Here is a 20,393-nt window from a genome sequence, read left to right on the forward strand (position 1 = left end):
GGAGGTAGACTTAAGTGGGAAGAAAAGGTTCTTTTTGAAAGATATATATATATATATATATATATATATATATTAATCTTCCGCATTAATAAAAGAATAAAAAATCTTTCGGTTTCATAAAATGTCTTTGTTAAAGAGTAAGCGTAGAGATATTCAATTTTGGGAATTCAAGGCTGAAAACATACCATTGAATAATAATTTGATTTATATTTCAAAGGAGGAGTTATTTATAGAATCTTGTTCCTCTTTCATTTCCATATTAGGAAGCATTAAATGATTTTCCATAATGCGTAGTCGCTCCGCTCGCACACATTCGCTCCGTTCAGTATTCCTCGTGGTTGCATCTCATTCATCATTAAAAAATCTAATTTTGCTTATAAAATAAATTATTATTTTAGTTCGACATAAACCTTTTTTATTAATAAGTTAATCATAATGAAATGAAACGACACTTGAATTTAAGAAATAATCATCAACTGTTCAAGAAACTGAGGAATGCAGAATGTTCGTAACAATAATAAATAATAAATGAGCAGTAGTTTCACTTATTAAGAATAAAAAAGCATAACCTTCACATTGTAAACTTTTATTATCTAGCTTTAATACTCATATTTTTAAAAATTTCGAAATATATTATGGTTTTATTCTAGCAACATCTAATATTTTTTTAATATTTTATATTTATTCATCTTTTGTTTTGTTACTCGTTGAGATAAATTCAAGCACGAAGTTAAAAAGTGAATTCTACGACATTTGATAAATTTTTACCTACGAAAAAAAAGAAAAAAATACATTTGAAATGCAAACAATTTTAGATAAATTGGAGTTTTAAGAAAAACTCTCGTTCATTTTATTATTCAAAATATCGCTATCAGCAGGCAAAGAGATTTTTCTGAAACTATGGCAAAATATTTTGCTGGGAAAAAATTACAACTTTTAACTTTAAGTTTAAGCGTTAATAATTCTAGAAACAATAATTGAGTCATATTTTTCAATTTCTTCGAATTCCTTTTTCTTTACTCTAAGCAGAAAAAAATTTAAGAATAAGTCAATTTATTGAAGGTAAACAAATAAAATGGAGATGCAAACAGCATTTTAATTTGCAAGATAACAATAATTTCATAACTCTTCATTCCTTTTAATACAACCAATGGGACAAATAAAGAATCAATTACATAAAATTTTCATTACACATTTATTAAATAATTCTTTATCTTCAGCATTTTTACAAATAGATAAATTTTGTTCAATATAGTTGAACACTGCATGCTTCACATAAGTATATTTCTTTTCTTTCGTCTTTAAAACAGACAATTCAATAGTTTTTCAAATATTACGATGCTTGGAAATTTTCTTGCGCATGAAAAGATAGTAAAGCAAGTAGCTCAATGATTCGAAGAGGTCAAAAATAGAAACGAGGCTGATACCCAACCACATTCCAATCAATCCTCCAATATAGCTGAACAACTCAATGCTCTATAAAATATCAAAGAGAAACTTCAATTAAATGCACGCAGCATTAAAGATGATTGTTATTCTTATCTAGGGAGAGGAATTACTTGCCTCGAATGAGGCAAGTAATTCCTCTCCCTAGATAACTATTAAATATTTTTAAATATTTGACAAAACTGCTTATTGATTAGTGTTTACCACTGATAGTGGAATGGTACTGAAGCTTAACGCTTTTGACGAAATCCGTTCCCTCAAACAATTAAACTCAGTATTTTCCGCAATTTGACAGAACGCTTTTTCAAGGAAACGGTTTACTTAAGAAGGCACACAATTTTATGAATTTTTCCTTTGCATGCAGTAGGCAACAGCTATTGTTGCTTTTTTGTAATAAAAATTCTCAGAGAGGGATGGCAATTTTTTCAATTTCCTGACATTTTTTTTATTATATATTTAAAAAGATACCTTTGTCCTGTAAGGACGAAATATGACCAGGTGCTTTAAACATGTTGTGATGTATACGCCAAAAAAATTAATGAAATTTGCATATAGTTTAACGATGAATAGAAAATTTAAATGTGGGAACGACGCCAACTTTCATATTTTTTTTTACTCATAATCTGTCATATAATAAACTTTTCTGTGTCATTTGTACTGAAAATAATTCATAATTAAGATGAATTTTTATTGAATTACAATTATTTCTAATTTTGTATAAATAAAATTAATATTAAAATAAGTTTGAATTCAACAATAATTTGTTTATTTTGATTTAATAAATTAGAAAATATTAGTCACAAAATAAATTCTAATAAAATCTAAGTAATTTATTTTAATTAACTTAAAAAAGAAATTAATTTCAAATTTGGTTTAGTATTTTATTTAATTCGATTTCAAATTTAGTTATATTTTAAACTCATTTTTATTTTGTATTTAATTCAAATTTTAATTTAAAATCAAAGCATTAGTTACGAGAGCATTGTTTTTTTTCTTAAAGAAAAAATATTTGTGCTCGATTCTATTCAGAAAAAAGAACTGCATTACTTACTTCATATTTTGGCTGTGATATGTGTTTTGTCAACTTGAATGTACGGAAAGAAACACTAACAGTTATAAGATCATTCCTGAAAAAAATATTAATTATATTGAACAATTGCTTTTTCTTTAATTTATGCTAAATTCAGTTTGCCAAAGTAAGATCTTAGATGTCCATTTTACAAATTTGTAAAAATAGATATTAAATTAAGCTTAAAATTTTTTCGCCTGACAAAGTTTTTCGCCTGACATTAATAAGAAACTTTGCTCAATGACTACAAAAATAACTTAGTTATTATTGATGTATGTTTGTTAACATACACTCTATAACAAAAAAAATCGACGCACCAAGAAGGAGTTGTCCGATTGAAACGAAATAGGTGGATAGGAAGACAATGTACAGAATAGTAAATGATTAAAATTTCAGAACAATTGAATAATTTATTGAAAAGTTACAGTAACAAGTTAAATAAGGTGTTGACCCGTCTCTAGCCTGGATACAAGCTGCCACACGGCGTGGCATAGACCGATAAAGCTCCAGGATGGACTCTTGAGCTATTTCCTGCTAAATTCGATCCAATTGTCGAACGAGGTCATCAACATTCCGTGCCAGATGCAATCGCCTTCCCATCATATCCCAGACATGCTCGATGGGAGAGATATCTGGTGATCTGGCAGGCCAGAGAAAAGTTTGACAAGGTTGCAAACAGTTCATAGCAACACGTGCCGCATGTGGTCTGGCATTGCCTGCTGAAAAACCAGCCCAGGGCGCTGCAAAAGAAACGGTAGCAAAACAGGTCTTAGGATGCCGTCGACGTACCGCTGTGCAGTAAGTGTACCTCTAATGACGACCAAAAGGGTCCGGCTGTCAAAGGAAAGGGCACCCCAGACCATAATGCCATGTTGAGGGCCGGTGTGGTGTGCAATAGTGAAGGCAAGATCCCCCTCTGCCCTGTGCGTCTCCAAACACGTCTTCGATGATCGTCAGGACACAGTTGGAAGCGAGATTCGTCACTAAAAACTATACGTCCCCAGTCGGCATCATCCCAGCCATATCTGTTCTAAACATTCATGCATACGAAATTTCAAAGCAATCGGATGATTGCTTCTTGGTGCGTCGGTTTTTTTGTTACAGAGTGTATTTTGAAATAAATTTGGTTATGCAGTAAAATAAATTCATAATTTATTTAACACTAGTAGGAAAAGCCCCCTGTTCGCTTTCGCTCACCAACTTTGATGCAATAATTGTTGTTTCTTGGCAGAAAACAGTTTTTTATACTAAAGATAAAACGACTATACTAAAAGGAATTCTGTTTGCTTACTCTTGTTGCCTCCTCCTCCTACGTCCAAATATTATTATTATTATTATAAATATTTAGATCGATTGGTAAACTGAAGTTATTTTTCTAAGTTATCATTTTTTTTAATAACATTGTATTGTTCAAACAAATTTGATGAGCTCACAGCCGAAATTTAATATTTTTGCTTACCAGACGAGCGGATATATTTACAATTTTTCCTCGCCTCTCACTGTAAATGAAGCTGATCTTTAAGTTCTAAATCATCTAACACATCTTTTTAACTGTAACTTATAACAGTATGTTAATGTTATTTGCACAAAATAAGAATTGTGAAACAGTTTATAAGACTAGACCACCTTTCTAAATAATTTTGTCTTAAGATGTAGAGAAGAGTTCTATTACAATTGATTAGGGTAAAGGTAAAAGAAACCATCTATTATTTTTAATGGATGATGTTTGAATAAAAAAAAACAATTGTTGAGTTTTTAATTTCATTATTTAAGTGCACTGTTTATAGTCAAATGTGAGTAAATAATTTGTAATGTCTTAAATAATTTGTAATGTGTTTGTTTTTAAAGAAATAGCTATAAATAACTATAGTTCATAATTCTCATGATTAGAGCAAATGAATTACATATACTGTAAGAAATGTCCATTTTTTTCGGACTCTCTCCGTTTATTTTATGATTTTAAACTTTTTTGTTGACAAAATGTTTTTCTTTCTCTTTTTCATCCTATATAATGGATTAAAACCATTGATTAAAATTCTGTTTTTATCATGGAGGTCTTGATTTCTGTACGATAACTTTAAATTTTCTCAAATCATTTTATGCTTTTACTCTGTACACGTTCTTATTTTTTAGCAATTACTGTATGGTTTCGAACATCCTATAAAAATCACAGCAGAAAGCTGTTTCATAAACAGCTTTCTACAGCTGCTATACTTTCTCGAAATTGGTTTATTTAGTACATTATTCCTTTGAGTTTTTCATTTGTGTCACCACTTTTTTTTTGTAATTATTTATTAACTTACCTGCAAAATAATCCAGTCGGACACTGTAAGTAAGAAATTGAAGCACATATTAGTTTTACTCACAAAGTAAACTTATAAAATTTACTGAGAAAAAATAATTTTTAATTTGAAACATAAGACAATATAATATAAGGCATTATATAGTATAATGTTATATAATATGAAGCAACATAATATTATCTATATTATATAACATAATATTATTTTATAATAAGCCAACAAAAATGCAATCAACTAATGACTAATGTTGGTTAAGATTTTGTATTGTGGAACCCAATAATCTCGGAGTGATCTGTATTCTGAAGCAGATTGTACAGAAAAAAAATTATGCATAAAACACAGAAATACTTTAAAGTAGCGCCATTTTCACATACATATCCTAAAAGGGATAGTAATGAAAAATGGCATCAAAACCCTTTCAAAAATTTCATGTATTTATTTGAGGTTATTTTGCGGTGTCAAGGTTGATTAAAGATTTGATTTCAAAAACAACCTTAAAAGAACAACATGTTAAGGTGTATAATCAAGGTGTATGAAGTTGCTTTATTCCCATTTGAGGCTACTTTGAGAATGTTTTAAATCTACTTTGGAGCAACCAACTATTTTTTCAATTATTTTTTCTACACTTCAAGTGAAGAATTATATTTGAGGTGTGGCTCAAAATCTCAACTAAAAAAAATTGCTGATTTATATATATATAAGAATGATAATATGAGGTGTAAATGAGGTTCATCAATGGGGTTATTTTTGATGCTAAACATAACATCGTTTTTTTACCTCAGATGCATTTTTTTTGCATCTGACAATCTCAAAATAACCTCAAAAACACCTTTTTTTTCTAAGGGGAGCTTCCTAAGCTAGAATGACCCCAATGTTTTTCAATTATAATTATTATTTCTTAATACATTTTTCGATGGTGATTCATAATTGTTACAATGTTAAGTTTTGTTAACGCTAGAAAAACTGTACATTACTGCATGAATAGAAAGATTGATAGGGCCAAATTGGTCCTTCCCAGATTGTGTGGGTCAATTAGCCACCCAAAATCTTAAAATATAACCATAATTAATTTAATAAAAACGTATTATAGACCTGGTAATTATTGGCATTCTATGATGTTTTATTCGATTTGGTAAATGAAATCATTTGATTAAACAGAACAGCGGCTGTTTAAATTTTAAGTGTATTCTTTAATTTTGTAGATTACTGATTTTCTTTCTTTTCTATAAATAATAGTTATAGATATGTTGAAATGAACTTGTTTTTTTAATGAATTTGGGATATCTTATTTATAGCAAAGGGTACCTAATACCCAAAACTACCTTGGGTTAACAGATACCTGCCAAATACCTATTGGGCTTATCAAACCCCTACCCCTCATTCTAGGCATAAGATTCTATAATATATACGTTGCTTTAAGGCTAACTTATGAATTTTCAAATAGACGCTTAAACTAGATTAAATTATAAAGAGTCAGAAACGCTCAACACTTTCAGTAAATCCTTTTATGAGTTTTTAATTAATAAAATTCAAGAGGGACTAATTTGGCCCCACCCGTCTGTCTAGCGTTAAGGATTTCAGATGCTCATTTTCCCCATTCCTGTGAATTTAAAATGCTCCACACATTCCAACAATTTTATTAATTTGGTTTCTTATTGTGTTAATAAGGAAAAGAAAACATAGTCTACAAATCCGTTAGAAGTTTTAATTCCTAAATGCTTTCCCGAATGTTAAGAGAATATTCGCTTAAAGTTCTCTTAAAACCTGTCTTCTCTTAAATGTTTTATTCCAATTACTGTGAAATGGAGTCATCAATAAAATTATTTTCAAATTGTCTAGAATAGTTTTATTTAATTTAGTATTAACTTTCGTTAATTTTCAATGCGATCAATAACTGGAACAAACCAATAAAAATTTAGAATTTAGTTTCAAGTTATATCCAGTCTTTGAAAATATGCAAGTGAAATTTTAATCTGAAATTGATACAGTGCAATAAAAAATGTATTTACAGTATAAAATATGCATATTAAATATATTTACCAGGCGAACTGAGAATTCTATTTCATCATATGTAACTTCATACGTCTGCTCACTTAACAATCAGCATGTTAAAACAAAAACAAGTAAATAAAAGTTAATTTTACATAGGAAACTAACATGTAACTCAATATTAAGGGAGGATTCAATCAGTCAAGAGAGCAGTCCATAATTTCGACTGCTTTCCAAATCATCTCTGTGTTTTATGGAATTATCTTTGGATAAATATAAATAAAAAATATAGCGTGCAAAAATTTTTCAATTCACTTAAAATATTCACTAGATATGGCAAAATTCTCAAAAAGGAACATTACCAATAAGGAATCCAAACTTTGGACCGCTCTCACAAAACTATTGGAACTATATTTTCCAATTTACATCCAACCCTTATATTTCAAAGGTCAGAAATCCGAATTTGCCAAAAAAGGGAAGTTTATTCAGAGAAAGAACGTTTCTGTGTATGATCTTGTAACTTAAATTATCGTCTGCATTAACTATCAGAATAATTGAGATCACCCTCTCGAACGTTTAAGGTTGAATCATAGAATGTGAAGATCTGATCATAAGATCAAAAGGTATTTAGGGTTACCCATTTTTTTGCACTATATATAACCCCTAAGACCAAAATTGAATTATTTTGCTAAATTTATTTTAATAGTTAGCTTTTCTGATTTATTTACTCAAACAGTAATTTTAAAAATTAGAAATTGCTATTATTATATGATTATCCAAAAATTGGATGCTTCTTTTTATGACAGGGTGTTGCTTTCACATTTATTTCAGATACTGGTACTTCTGGAAAAAGATAACGTAATATTTCGCGAAATAAAATAATTGAGGTGTAAACCCTTTAAAAATAATTTCAAAATAAACCTTTATCGATTATATCAAAAAGTGTGAAATTTGTTAATTTTTTGTTAAAGAAAAATTGAAAAATACACTGAATCTTTATATGTTTTTCCAATAATAAGTATTTTTTTCTAATTTTGAAGAAGAACCTTTATATTTTTATTTTAAAATAGATTGATACCATTCAAGTACACTTTAAGAAATTGGAATAAGCACTAGGATTACGTTCATAGTATATAGAAATTAACATTTTTGGAAAAAGATTGCCAAAAGTATTAGATTGCAATTTAAAGGAGTGCTCAAAAAGTTTTTGAAAACGCTTTCAAACATTTTAAACACTTTTAAAAAAAAATTAAAAATGCTTATAAATGTTGCAATAAAAATTGAATGATGTGACTATCTCTTGAAAAACCTCCACTTAAAGAAATAACGTCCTTTGAATCAACATTTATTAAAACAACATTCATTTTATAACTCACCGGCATGCTGGTTTGCATTTCCTGATACAATCTTTAATTATTTCATAAGTTGAAGTGTGTCTTCCAACAACTGTTCAAAATAAGAAAACACAATAATCGAAATCTTATTTATACTGCTTTTAGAACAATAATGTTAAATTATTTATTTAAGTAGTTGTCTGTTATTATAACTTTCAATTTTTTGCAGGTTAATAAATATTTATTAATTTTCAAGACTGGAACTAATGAAAAGGGGACGAGAAAAAAAAACAGTTGCCCTAGGACAAATGCAGAGTTTCTTTTACCCTAAGAAACTGAGCCGTCTGAAACTGAGGATCCGTCTGAAATCCGTCTGAAACTGAGGATAGTTTACGTGAGCACTGTGAACAGTGCAAACTGGGTGCGGAAATCGTATCGTCCAGCCATCGGTAGGATTCGAACCCGGTTCACCTCATTGGAAGGCGAACGCTCTATCCCCTGAGCCACCACGACTCTCATCAGACTCTTTGCTCGAAATACCGCTTTGAAATGTCTGTGACTGATTCCTTTACGTCAACATCTGACACGAATAAACACCTACTAGATGAGAGAAGACCTCAACACGGATCAGTTTAGCATTACGATGTAATAAATATAAACTGCACCGAGGGGAAACGCGGTAAAATAAGAAAAATATCACAATGTACTGGATGCGGAATGTAGGTTGGAAGGGTGGTCCTAAATATTTCACAATGTTCTAACAACTAAATAATCGGATTTTTCGTTTATGTTGGCCCATGCACAGAGCGTCTCTCTTTAAAGAGATGGCTGCTTTTATTTCTTTTTCAATGGTCAGTAAATGTAGAAGACGCAAATTACAGGTCTTGGCCGTAGATTGAATAATACGACATTTCCTGCTTCAACCTTTTCAGTTTTTCCTCAACTACATTTTATTTTATTTTATTACCATCGTTGGACAGCCGACCCATTTTTAGGTTTGCGACTACTAATGTTCAACTCCGTAGCTTTGTAATCTTGAACCCAATCCAGCAGACGAGAGAACTCCTGGATCAAGTATTGGAAGAAATCTGCCTTCGTGAAGGACGTTTTAAAGGAACTAATCTGCATTAGCGTTACATAGAGCGGGAAACCAAAAAAGACCTAACACTGTCAACCTGATGGCAAAGGGACTCTAACCCATGATCTGTCTACCACTGCTGACAGTTTCCGTCAGTAGTGTGGTTGGTCAAGCAATTCGTATCGATCAGCCATCGCTGGAATCGAATCCGGGTGAACTCATTGGGTGGCGAGGTATAAGACGGGACTAAATGGTCAATGAGAATATTTTTGTATAAATAACTTCATATGTAATTTATTCACATTGGTTCACCTTAATTTGACATTTTATTTCATAAAAAAGATGTTAACCTAATGAAAATATCAGTAATTTCCTTTAAGTATTTGAAATATTATGCAGCCGTATATTCTTAAGTCAATAACTCCTTTAGAAAATTATAATAAACCATAGCAAAAGAACTTGACGATAAAATTCTTAAAAACCAAAATAAATAATATTTTTTTTATTTTAAAATGAAATGCTTTTTTCTTCATATAATTAACCATTTTTTTATCTGTTTCTCGAAAACATATGTACAGCGCGCAAAATAAAAAAATGGATCATCCAGATTAACTTTTGATCTAATAATCGGATCTTCACGTTCTAGGATTCATTCTTGGTGGTTTGAAGAGATGATCTCAAATATTCTACTGAATTGGTACAAACAATAACTTAAGTTAAGAAATCAGACACAAAAAACGTACTTCCTCTGAATAAACATATAATTTTTCAATGGATTTGGATTTTTAATTCCCAAAATAAAAGGATTAGCTGCAATTTGGGAAATATGTTCAATATTAGCATATTTGAGATCATCTCTTCGAACCATGAAGAATGAGTTCTAGAATTTGAAGATCCGATCATTAGATCAAAAGTTATTCAGGGTGGTTAGTTTGTTCCGGGGCACTGTACAACTTTCTTGACAATTATGATAAACCTGCTGCCATAGAAAAATACTTTTTTGCTTCAAAAATGAATATAAATAGTTGCTTATTTAATTAATTAATAATAATACTTTTAAAATACGATTATGGTGTGAAATATTTATAAGTCTTAACTTACTTTTGCCACATAGTATCTCCATGTGAGGAGCATACCATATATGTTCATCAATACATGCACGTGATTTCAGCTTTTCCAATTTACAATACTCGATGCATGCCTAGATAAGAAAATTTATGTTTTTATTTAAGCCGAGAGCAAATAAGTGTAAAAGTTTTTCAAGTTTTTTTTTCAAGTTTATATATCTTTTTTTTTTTTTGGTGGAAGCATTAATTTTGCTTTTTGTTCTAAAAAAGTATATAAACCTATAATAATAAAATGAACACTGTGCTTCTCTTATATCTTCAAATTCCCTCAGTTGTTCATCTTGAAATTTGAACCTTTAAGGGCATTCGGCCTTCGATCTTAAAAATCGTTCAAAAATTTCAAATAATTTGTTTAGAAGAGACATTTCAAAAAATGAAATTTTCTCTTTAGTCGTAATTAGCCACTGATATAAACGAAACTTAAGGTAAATGTTTTATCATATATTTTAATGATAACTTCAGTTATATTTGCTTGTTGATAACTCTTACTACAGGGTAGCCACAATCTGTTAAAAATCAATTAGTGCTAATTTTTTTAGATATTTCTATAAATTGTTTATATCTACAATAAAGAGATTACAGCGTGATACTTTCTACTTCATTCTGTATTAAATTCATTAAAAAAAAAATTTCTCAACATTTGAAAGATTTTAAAAACGTCTTATAAATGTTTGTAAGATGTATCACTCAAAATATTTATGTGTCTTTAAAAATGGATATATCTAATGATAAAGAGTTATAATTTTTTGTCGTGCTGCATATTTGAGAAGGAAAAAAAAATACAGAGATATTTTTTTAACAGTAAAAATTATTTATGCAATTCAAATTTCATTCATTCTACTAAATATGCAATGCATTATTTTATTAAAAACTACATTCGATTCAAAAATATACAAATTGTAAGCAAAAGCCGTCATGTTTCAAGCTCTCGAAAGTAGGCACCCATTTTTATGACTTGACAGAAGTGAGAGAGAAGAAACAAATGTGATTTGAAATCTAAAAAGAAAATTTTCCAACTTAAAGTTGCCAATCAAAAATGGAAAAATAACGATAGGAAACAAACTTGTTGTTGTTGTTAATTTACGTCGCACTAGAGCTGCACAATGGGCTATTGGCGACGGTCTGAGAAACATCCCGGAGGATGATCCGAAGACATGCCATCACAATTTTGATCCTCTGCGGAGGGGATGGCACCCCCGCTTCGGTAGTCCGACGACCTGCGCGCGAAGTCGAGCAATTTACGGTAGCACAGTTTAATGAGGACCCATGCCGCACCCCCTGGGTCCCTACGCAGACTGATCCAAGTGGTCACCCACACGCACACTGACCGTAGCCAGTAATGCTTGACTTCGGTGATCTGCTGAGAACTGTGTCTTAACGATCAGTCCACTTCGGGACCGGAAACAAACTAGAAAAACCTCAGTAGCCAAGAGAGAAAATATATGAAAAACAGAACATGGCAATCACAGTGGTCGAGCAGGGTAAATAAGGGAAACATGCATACTATGTATTACTTCCATTATCATTCTTCTCTCTTCTTCAATTGTTGCACGTAAATTTCGAAATTGAGCAAATGACATTTTTTTCTATAATTGAAAGTAATTTGTTGTAAATATTTTTTATTCGTAGAATTTGTTTAGTCTAATATAAAGAATTTGCAGAGAAATAGTTTTCTTTTCATGGTTCATTGAAAAAAATACAAACGTTTTCCAAACGATTTGAATGCTTCAAAAACATTCAAATATTTATTCTAATTGTGGTTGTAAAAAAGATCTAAAGATCACACCGTGAATGACTCAGATCAAGAGAATGTCGACTTTCACCAGTGAATGTCAACAATCACATAGTTGCTTTGAATGTCTGAAATATTTGTTACATCCTATTCGAAATTAATTTATTCCTTGATATTAATATATTTATTCGATACTTTAATATCTGCTGGTGATAGATTAGGAGAAATATCAGTGTTCGGAGTACCAGTTAATTGCATACTGGGCAGTGGAACTTGACCTTAAAAAACATTGATGTAGGGCATACCGGGCAAATGTATACCGGGCATTGGCATTGAACCTTAAAACTTCAGAGTCGACAATATCGGACAAATGACACTTAATTAGACCTAGCATATATTTCTTGGGCATTTACCAAAATGTGATTGTGAACTTTCACTGGTGGAAATCAACAATCACCAATTTCAGCCATTTAGAGTAGTAGATAAATATTACGCACAATTTAGGTAGAAAAATATTATTTCTAGAAATTTGCAAACTCGTTTTGCATGTTAAAAATGTTAAAATTAGTCATTTAAGGAATAATTGCATGTTTGCTCCTTTTTTCCCATTGTGATGCTTTATAATAGTGTAAATGAATTTTTTAATTTATCCTCGAATTTACCAAACTATTGATATGCAATTGTCAATAACCAATTATAAAAACTATATTGTTTTTTTATTTTTGTGACCGGCAGTTCATATTGTTTACTGCGCGTAAAAAAATCAGACTGCTTTGACCTTAAACAATTTTTAAAGGAGTTGAATTCTTCTAACTGTTATCCAAAATAAGCTGATACTGTTAATAAAATGATATTTTCTAATTATACAAAAATGAAATATGAAGCGTAAGAATCTTATCATACCCTTTCGTTTAACGGTCCCGTGCCATTGTTTTCATTCCAAAGACTTAAATAATCTGTACAGTTTGTACTGTATGGATGTGGAAGTCTGATGTCTTCTCTCTGAAAAATTTTGATCATATTTGTATGCATTTTCTTTTTGCTTTTGAAAATGAATGCAAAATAAAAGCAAATAGTTATGAAGCAAATATTTTTCAATTATAAATGTTTATGAATATATTTTTCACTGGATTAATCATTTATTTTTACCATTCAGAAGCTACTTTTTATTGATAATATACATTTATTAATAATATTTAATTAATAATAATTTAAAATTGTCGAATAAATAAAAACAATATGATTTTTACTTCAACAAACATAGTATCGAAACAATATCTATCCTCCTTTATGAAAATCGTTTCTGAATCATTTCTGACTACCAGGGTAAAAAGTATTATTGGAATTTTAGTTGTAATTCATGTTTTAATAGGTATAAATTATACAAATAAAGGCATTTATCCCAGCGATGGCAGATCTTATCTTATTTTATAACCATTGTTGAATAGCCGACCCTAGATTTTGGATTTACGACTACTAATGTTCAACTCCAAAGCGTAGCAATATTGAACGCAATCCAGAAGACAAGGAAACTTTTGGATCAAGTATTGGGAGAAATTTTGCCTTCGTGGCGAACTTTTTTGATAGTACCAACCAGCATTTGTGTTACATGGAGAGGTAAAACCATGAAAAATCCCATGGTTAGCCTGTTGGCAAAGGTCTAACCCACGATCCGTCTACCCCTAAGGATATTTTATGTCAGCACTGCAGACGGTGCAAGCCGGATGAGGAACTCGTATCAACCAGAAATCACTGGGATTCGAACCCGGTTTACCTCATTGGAATTCGAACGCTCTATCCCCAGAGCCGTCATGGCTCAGCGATGGCTGGTGGATATGAAATCCGCAGCAGGCTCGCACAGACCACAATACTGACGTAAAATGTCCTCAGTGTAGGCGGATCATGGGTTAGAGTCCACTTGCCGTCAGGCTAAACGTGGGAGATTATCGTGATTCTCCTCTTCGTGTAAAGCAAGTAAGCAAAAGTTAGTTCCATCAAAAAGTCCTCAATGAATGCAAATTTCTGCCATTACTTGATCTGGGAGTTCCATTGTCTTCTAGATTGAGTTCAAAATTGCTACGGATATGAACTTTGTTAGTGCAAACCCGAAATCGACTCTTCTGTTCCAAAAAAGTAATTAAATAAAATACGGTATTTATAGGTACCAAATAAATTTTAGATAGCTACTGTGATAATAAATTTTCTTTCGGCAAAAGGGAAAGCGACGGAAATTTTTTCTTAATGGTGGTAAATGTTGACTATCATGATTTTACTTCATGCAAAAATTAGTAACTTTAAATTTTATTTTTATTTAGTGATATGGGAAAGTCAAATTTTTCTTATTCTAATAAAATAAAGGCCACAAATGATAATAAAAAGAAAATCGTAATCATTATTGTAATCATTATCAATTATGTTAGTGCATTTCAGTTTAGTAGATCGAAAAGAGTCGGAATCATTTTAGCATTATTTATTATGACCATGCATTATTTTAGCATTTTTATGATTTAGCATTATTTATTATGTGTCGTTAAATACCGATTACACAGATTATTTAATTTCTTCTCCGTGTGAACAGCGGGTATCTAGTTAGCATAAGATAAAACAAAAGGTGCAAATACTAAATGACGTAAAAATATCAATATCTAAAGTGAGAGAAGTACCAAAATATGCACTTTCAGATTATAACGATTCATAATAGAGGTGAGATTAGAAAAAAAACCGGTTATTAACGGATGAATCTAAGAGAAGCTTTTAGTTACCATTTTCCACACTTTTAGTTTTATCCTTTTGAAGCAGAATTTTCACACTTTTGTTAATTATTTTGAACCGATTTTAGTCCAAGCAAGTGCAAAATATTGAACATTTTAATAGGTTATGATTATGAAATGCAGCATGAAACGCCGGAGTCTTTTTCTGAAAGTAAAATCTTTCAAACGCGTCTCACTTCCAAACAATAACTTTTCAAATTTGCACTTACTTCCAAATATTTAGATCTCATGAAAAAAGCTAATCATCATTGAAATTTCTTTAATTAACAAAATCAATTATTGATTAATGCTCAAATATGAGTGAAAACCAATTACTTTTTTTTAGATTTTATAATTTAGAATAGATATAATTCTGATAACCTAATATATTTTTTAATAGCAATGACACTGTGTTTTATAGTGAAAAAATATAGAAACATGTTTTTACTTGTAAATAGAGTGTCAGAAAAAATGTAAAAGGAACACAAGGGTCTAAGGTTCAACCGTTAAATTTACCTACTACATGTAGTTAGCCTAAATAGTTATTGCTGATTATGGCGGCTATTTACTACGTGGCGATCATACTACGTGGCTAACTACAGCTAATTATGGCTATTTATCACGTTGCTCATTATGGCGGCTATTTACTACGTGGCGATCATACTACGTAGCTAACTGCAGCTAATTATGGCTATTTACTACGTTGCTCATTATGGCGGCTATTTACTACGTGGCGATCTTACTACGTAGCTAACTGCAGCTAATTATGGCTATTTACTACGTTGCTCATTATGGCGGCTATTATTATAGGACATAGATAATTGATGTGATTTAATATGCATATGTTGCTGTATGTATAATATATATACAGTAAGAATTTTAATATAAAATGCAATGTATTGCCTCTTATAAAAATGTATATGAAGGGACTTGATCGAGAAGCACCTTGATGCATTTTCCATATTGCTTTAACAAAACGATTTATATTATATTTTAATATAGTTCACTTTATTGTTTAAATATGTAAACAGGTGCATGATACAACGCAATTTACAGATTAGCCGGCTGTCACACAAAAATTCTCTCGTTTTTCGAAGGTAGGAGAATCTTCGAGGTCTGCTCCAAATATCAAACTGAGCATACTTCTCCCGAACACATCCTGGACTGTTTGGGACTTTCCAGAGAGGACACATACTCATCTCTCCTTCTGGTCCTTGAATTTTTTAGAGTCAATGGTCTGATGGACCTTGTCTGACATTTGGAGGATAAGTCACAGCAACAACAGATGCATACATTAATTACAAGATAATAGTTTTGAGGGTAGCATTCAAATAATTGTAGTAAAAGTAAATAATACTTGCATGTTGAAATGAAAATCTGAAGAACAAATACTTGCCATGGAGACATATATCTTATAGAAATATCCCGCCTTAAGGGCAATTCCTTCCTTATATGGGTTAACAAGATGCCGGCGATTATGAATCACTGCATATATTAGGACTTCATCTGTGGGATAAAAGTATTCTTCCGAGAAAGTACTAAGGTCTATTCTGTAGTCTAAAATTATATAAAATAAGGTATTCGATAGAGTTAGAAGAAATTTTCTTAAAGACGCCTTAATTAAAATTTTAATTGCATTTTTGGTAATCAGGAGGTCTACAATTATCGATCATAATGTATTTGACAAATTTCGAAAATTTTTATTTCAAATATTAATATAAAATGTAAAAAAAAAAAACTAGTTTATTTGTTTTATAATGTGTAAAAAAATGTAAAACTTGCAATAAAAATTTATATTATTTTATTTTTGTTGTTTAATCGGCCATTGTTAGGTAAAATTAAGGCACTTTTTTGCATATATGTTAAACACTGTAAAGAAATTTCTATCCCCCAAAACAAAAACTCCTTTGAAGATTGTCAACTACGTTTTGGAGTAAATCAAGTGCTTATGCTGAGTTAGGGTTGGAAATAAATGGAGTAAAAGCGAAAGTAAAGTATTTTCAGAAAGAATAAATTACAGTAATTTTAAATTTATAGTAAACTCAATTTTAGAAATGTTTGTCAAAAATCATAATTTAGCTCTAGGTAAATTTTAAAAATTTATAAAATGTTTTTTTTTTAAATAAGAGTAAATTTTTCATGTCACGCTAGCAGTTCTACAAAAAATTGCCGAGCATTCATATCGAACTAGCTTACTTCCTAGATCAATAGTATGGCTACCTGAGTTTGAAGTGAAATGTTTAAAAAGTATAATATATGGAAATATGATATGGTTTTATAACATGTGATAAAATTAGGTAAATGTGCTAAAATCTGGTAATTTTATTATGTCACCGTAGAGAAAGGCATTAAAATCATTTATTTGTTTGAAATTACTTTGAAGTCTTGTATTTTTATTAAATGTGTGTTAACAAGAGCTACAATTTCGATGACCTGGATTTAGGGTAGACCGCTGCCATGCAAATGGAAACCATTACCACATGAATGGTTTAAATGCCGTAAATTTTGGTTTCATTACCAGAACTAGGAACTTTTTTTTACCAGAAATTTTTTTTAAACTTACAGTTCAATAATTTGACGGGAAATCTTTTCTCCGTAGAGTCTCAAAACATTCTCTTTGTAACGTTTCTTGTGACTTTTGACACTGTTTAAGATGTTTTTTTTTCATTCTTGAAAAATCTATTAGAATTTTTTTCTGTAAAGTTGAAAAAAATAATACTTGCCGAACGTGTTTGTATAAACAACATCAGGTGAAAATGGGTCATTTATTTGGGACTCAATAGTGTAGCAAAATGTGGGATTCCGCCTCTTCGAAACCATGGGAAACCGTCGAACTCTAAAAAAAACAGAGTTTCAGTTTAGTTAATAATTTTTAAAAAGTTCAAAAATTATAAGTTTATAAACCCTTTATTTGTCTAAAAAAAGACTTGCCGATTCATAACTTTATATATTGAACTTTGTATATTTGAAAAATTTTAGCATAAATTATTATGCATGCTTTTCAGTTTCTTATAGTGTTAGTAAATGCCTATGAACAGATTAGTTACCTTTTCTATAGTGCGAAGAATGATTGTTTAGTTAGCATAATATAAAACAAAAGGTGTGAATACTAAATAACGTGTAAATATCAATATCTAAAGTGAGAGAAATACCAAAATATACACTTTCCGAATATAATGATTCATATAATAGAGGTGAGATTAGAAAAAAACCCGGTTATAACAGATGAATCTGAGAGAAGCTTATAGTTATCATTTTCCACACTTTTAGTTTTATCCTTTTGAAGCAGAATTTTTATTAAACATACTTTTCTTTTTTGTCATCATTTATTTAGTTCAAATACATTTGAACTTTCGCTGATTCGCTTCTCTATTTTCATTCATGACTTCTCTCAACTGTTTCTTACTCATTCATTCAATCATAACTTCTCTCAACTGTTTCTTACTCATTCATTCAATCATGACTTCTCTCAACTGTTTCATACTCATTCATTCAGTCATGACTTCTCTCTACTGTTTTATACTCATTTATTCAGTCATGACTTCTCTCAACTGTTTCATACTCATTCATTCAGTCATGACTTTTCTCTAGTGCTTTATACTCATTTATTCTTTAACTCGTTATATATCTAGAATTATTATAAGATATAACCTTGAATATGGGATAAAATGTGAATGATCGTTCTACGAATAGAAGTTTTAGTAAAAAGCAGTTTAATGATCAGTTTAATTTAATTTAATTATTTCAGCAGTTTAATGAGGTTCGTTGAATATGAGATGACAAGTCAATATAAAATAATGATATATTTTATCGTTGACACAGATGAGACAACGGTAACCCTTTTATATAATTTTCTGACTCCCTAATAAGTAGCAAAAATATTTTTTAGTGTTTTTAATTATAAAAACAGTTTAATGATTGCTAAAAAATCTGTTAGATAATCGGAATTATATTTGTACTAAAATATAAAATCTAAAAAAGTTGTTTGAATTTTTATTCATTCATATTCAAAAATTTATGAATAAACGATTTTGTAACTAAAGAAATTTCAGTGATGAATAACTGTTTTTCTTGAATCTAAATAACTGCAAATTATAAAAAAAAAAATTCTAGAAGTCAGTAGTGCTTGGAGGAATGTTTTTAACGCAGAAAAATACACTGGTATTTCATACTATTGTTTTTCATTACCATAAATTATTAAAATACTAAAAAATAATATATTTTTACGCATTTTGACCTAATTTAATACAAAATAATGAAAAAATATATTTAATAAAAATTTTGTTTCAAACGTTTTAATAAACAAGTTGTATAAAAAAAAAATCATGAACGACCATTTCGTCTACAAATCCCCAAAGTTGTTGAAAAATCCTCTCGCTAAAAGACCTCCAGATTATTTCCAAATAAGATCTATTGTGATAAGTTAGTATTAAAAGTAATTTATGCACGAGGGAAAATCTTATCATTTAATTTTTAACACCCTGTGTTTAAAACTATCAATGTCATAACAAATATTTACTTTGTAACAAGCATTTAACTTTGAACTTTAACCGAAACTGTTATATTCAGCTCATGAACTATTCAGTTCACGGGATGACGCCGAATGAAAAATGACGCAGAATGAATTTTGGTTTTTCCCCCACCTTTTATTTTTTCTCTCTCATTTGTTTAATAAAAATATTTCATTCATTTTAATTTTTGATTTAAGATTTAAATAAATGCATTTTCTTCCCTTTGTTGTAAAATATCCTCAGTAGAATCACTTTTGTTTATTTATTTGTGTCGTGAAGAAAATTACTTAAGTCTCCAAAGAGGGTACAACTTTTGATTTTTGACGCACCGTTTTCAAAATTATTAATGACAGAAAAAAAAATTCTTGAATTTTAATTCCATATTTAAAAATATTAAACATTTTCAACATACGAGCATTTGTTTTCGTCATAATCATTTTCTATGTTTTTTCGACAATAACCAATCATATCCTCTGTCGGGGCATGTTCCATAGCATCTTTCCAAGAAGGAGAAAATGCTTTGTGAGTATCGTCAAACGTTGGAACCTAGAAATAATATTTGGTCAGCATAATTCTTAAGCTTTTCCATACATTTATTGCAATAATACTAAAGAGAAACATTCTTTCTATTTAAAATATCTAACAGAGCCGAAGAAATATTTCACTTTTACATTTTGTATAAAAGGAGATATTCAGATGGTTCAAATATTAAAATTTGTGAGTGATTTTGAAAGAAATTAACCAACAAAATTTTTTCTTACTATCAGAAAGTGCAAACTGCAGAATGATCAAAATTAAATTTTTATTTAGTTCTTATTTCAATTTTCTTAAAAAGGAAATGCTTTTATGACTAAGAACTTTATATGTATTCTATATATACACTGCTGGACAATTGCTAAGGACGGATAACACTATCATCCATAGCGACCACAAAATGAGAGGAAGCAAAATGTGGAAAATTCGAATAAGTGCGGGATATAGTAAGAAGAGGTATGTGTATGCAAATTTTTCTTCCACGTCTGTTCGTCACGTGATAGCGCTGATAAGAGCTTTA

General features: G+C 30.1%; 2 protein-coding genes across 2 annotated transcripts in view; one reads left to right on the forward strand and one right to left on the reverse strand.

Moving 5' to 3' along the window:
* LOC139426440 (general transcription factor II-I repeat domain-containing protein 2-like) overlaps positions 1 to 1,594 on the forward strand; it is a 4,155-nt gene extending 2,561 nt beyond the window's left edge. Inside the window, exon 2 of the mRNA XM_071185326.1 lies at positions 1,547 to 1,594. Coding sequence (XP_071041427.1) covers positions 1,547 to 1,594 — 48 coding nt within the window. The remainder of the gene's footprint in view (positions 1 to 1,546) is intronic.
* A 3,157-nt stretch (positions 1,595 to 4,751) lies between these two features.
* On the reverse strand, positions 4,752 to 13,098 carry LOC122272409 (uncharacterized). The gene is made up of 5 exons (XM_071185327.1): positions 12,982 to 13,098; positions 10,321 to 10,420; positions 8,184 to 8,253; positions 6,859 to 6,910; positions 4,752 to 4,841 (listed from the first exon to the last, which is right to left on the reverse strand). Exons 1-5 carry the CDS (start codon positions 13,096 to 13,098, stop codon positions 4,815 to 4,817), a joined length of 366 nt encoding a protein of 121 aa, XP_071041428.1. The 3' UTR covers positions 4,752 to 4,814.
* Between the last annotated feature and the right edge of the window lie 7,295 nt (positions 13,099 to 20,393).

Source organism: Parasteatoda tepidariorum, chromosome 9 (genome assembly GCF_043381705.1).
Source record: "Parasteatoda tepidariorum isolate YZ-2023 chromosome 9, CAS_Ptep_4.0, whole genome shotgun sequence".
In the NCBI taxonomy this organism is placed as follows: domain Eukaryota; kingdom Metazoa; phylum Arthropoda; class Arachnida; order Araneae; family Theridiidae; genus Parasteatoda; species Parasteatoda tepidariorum.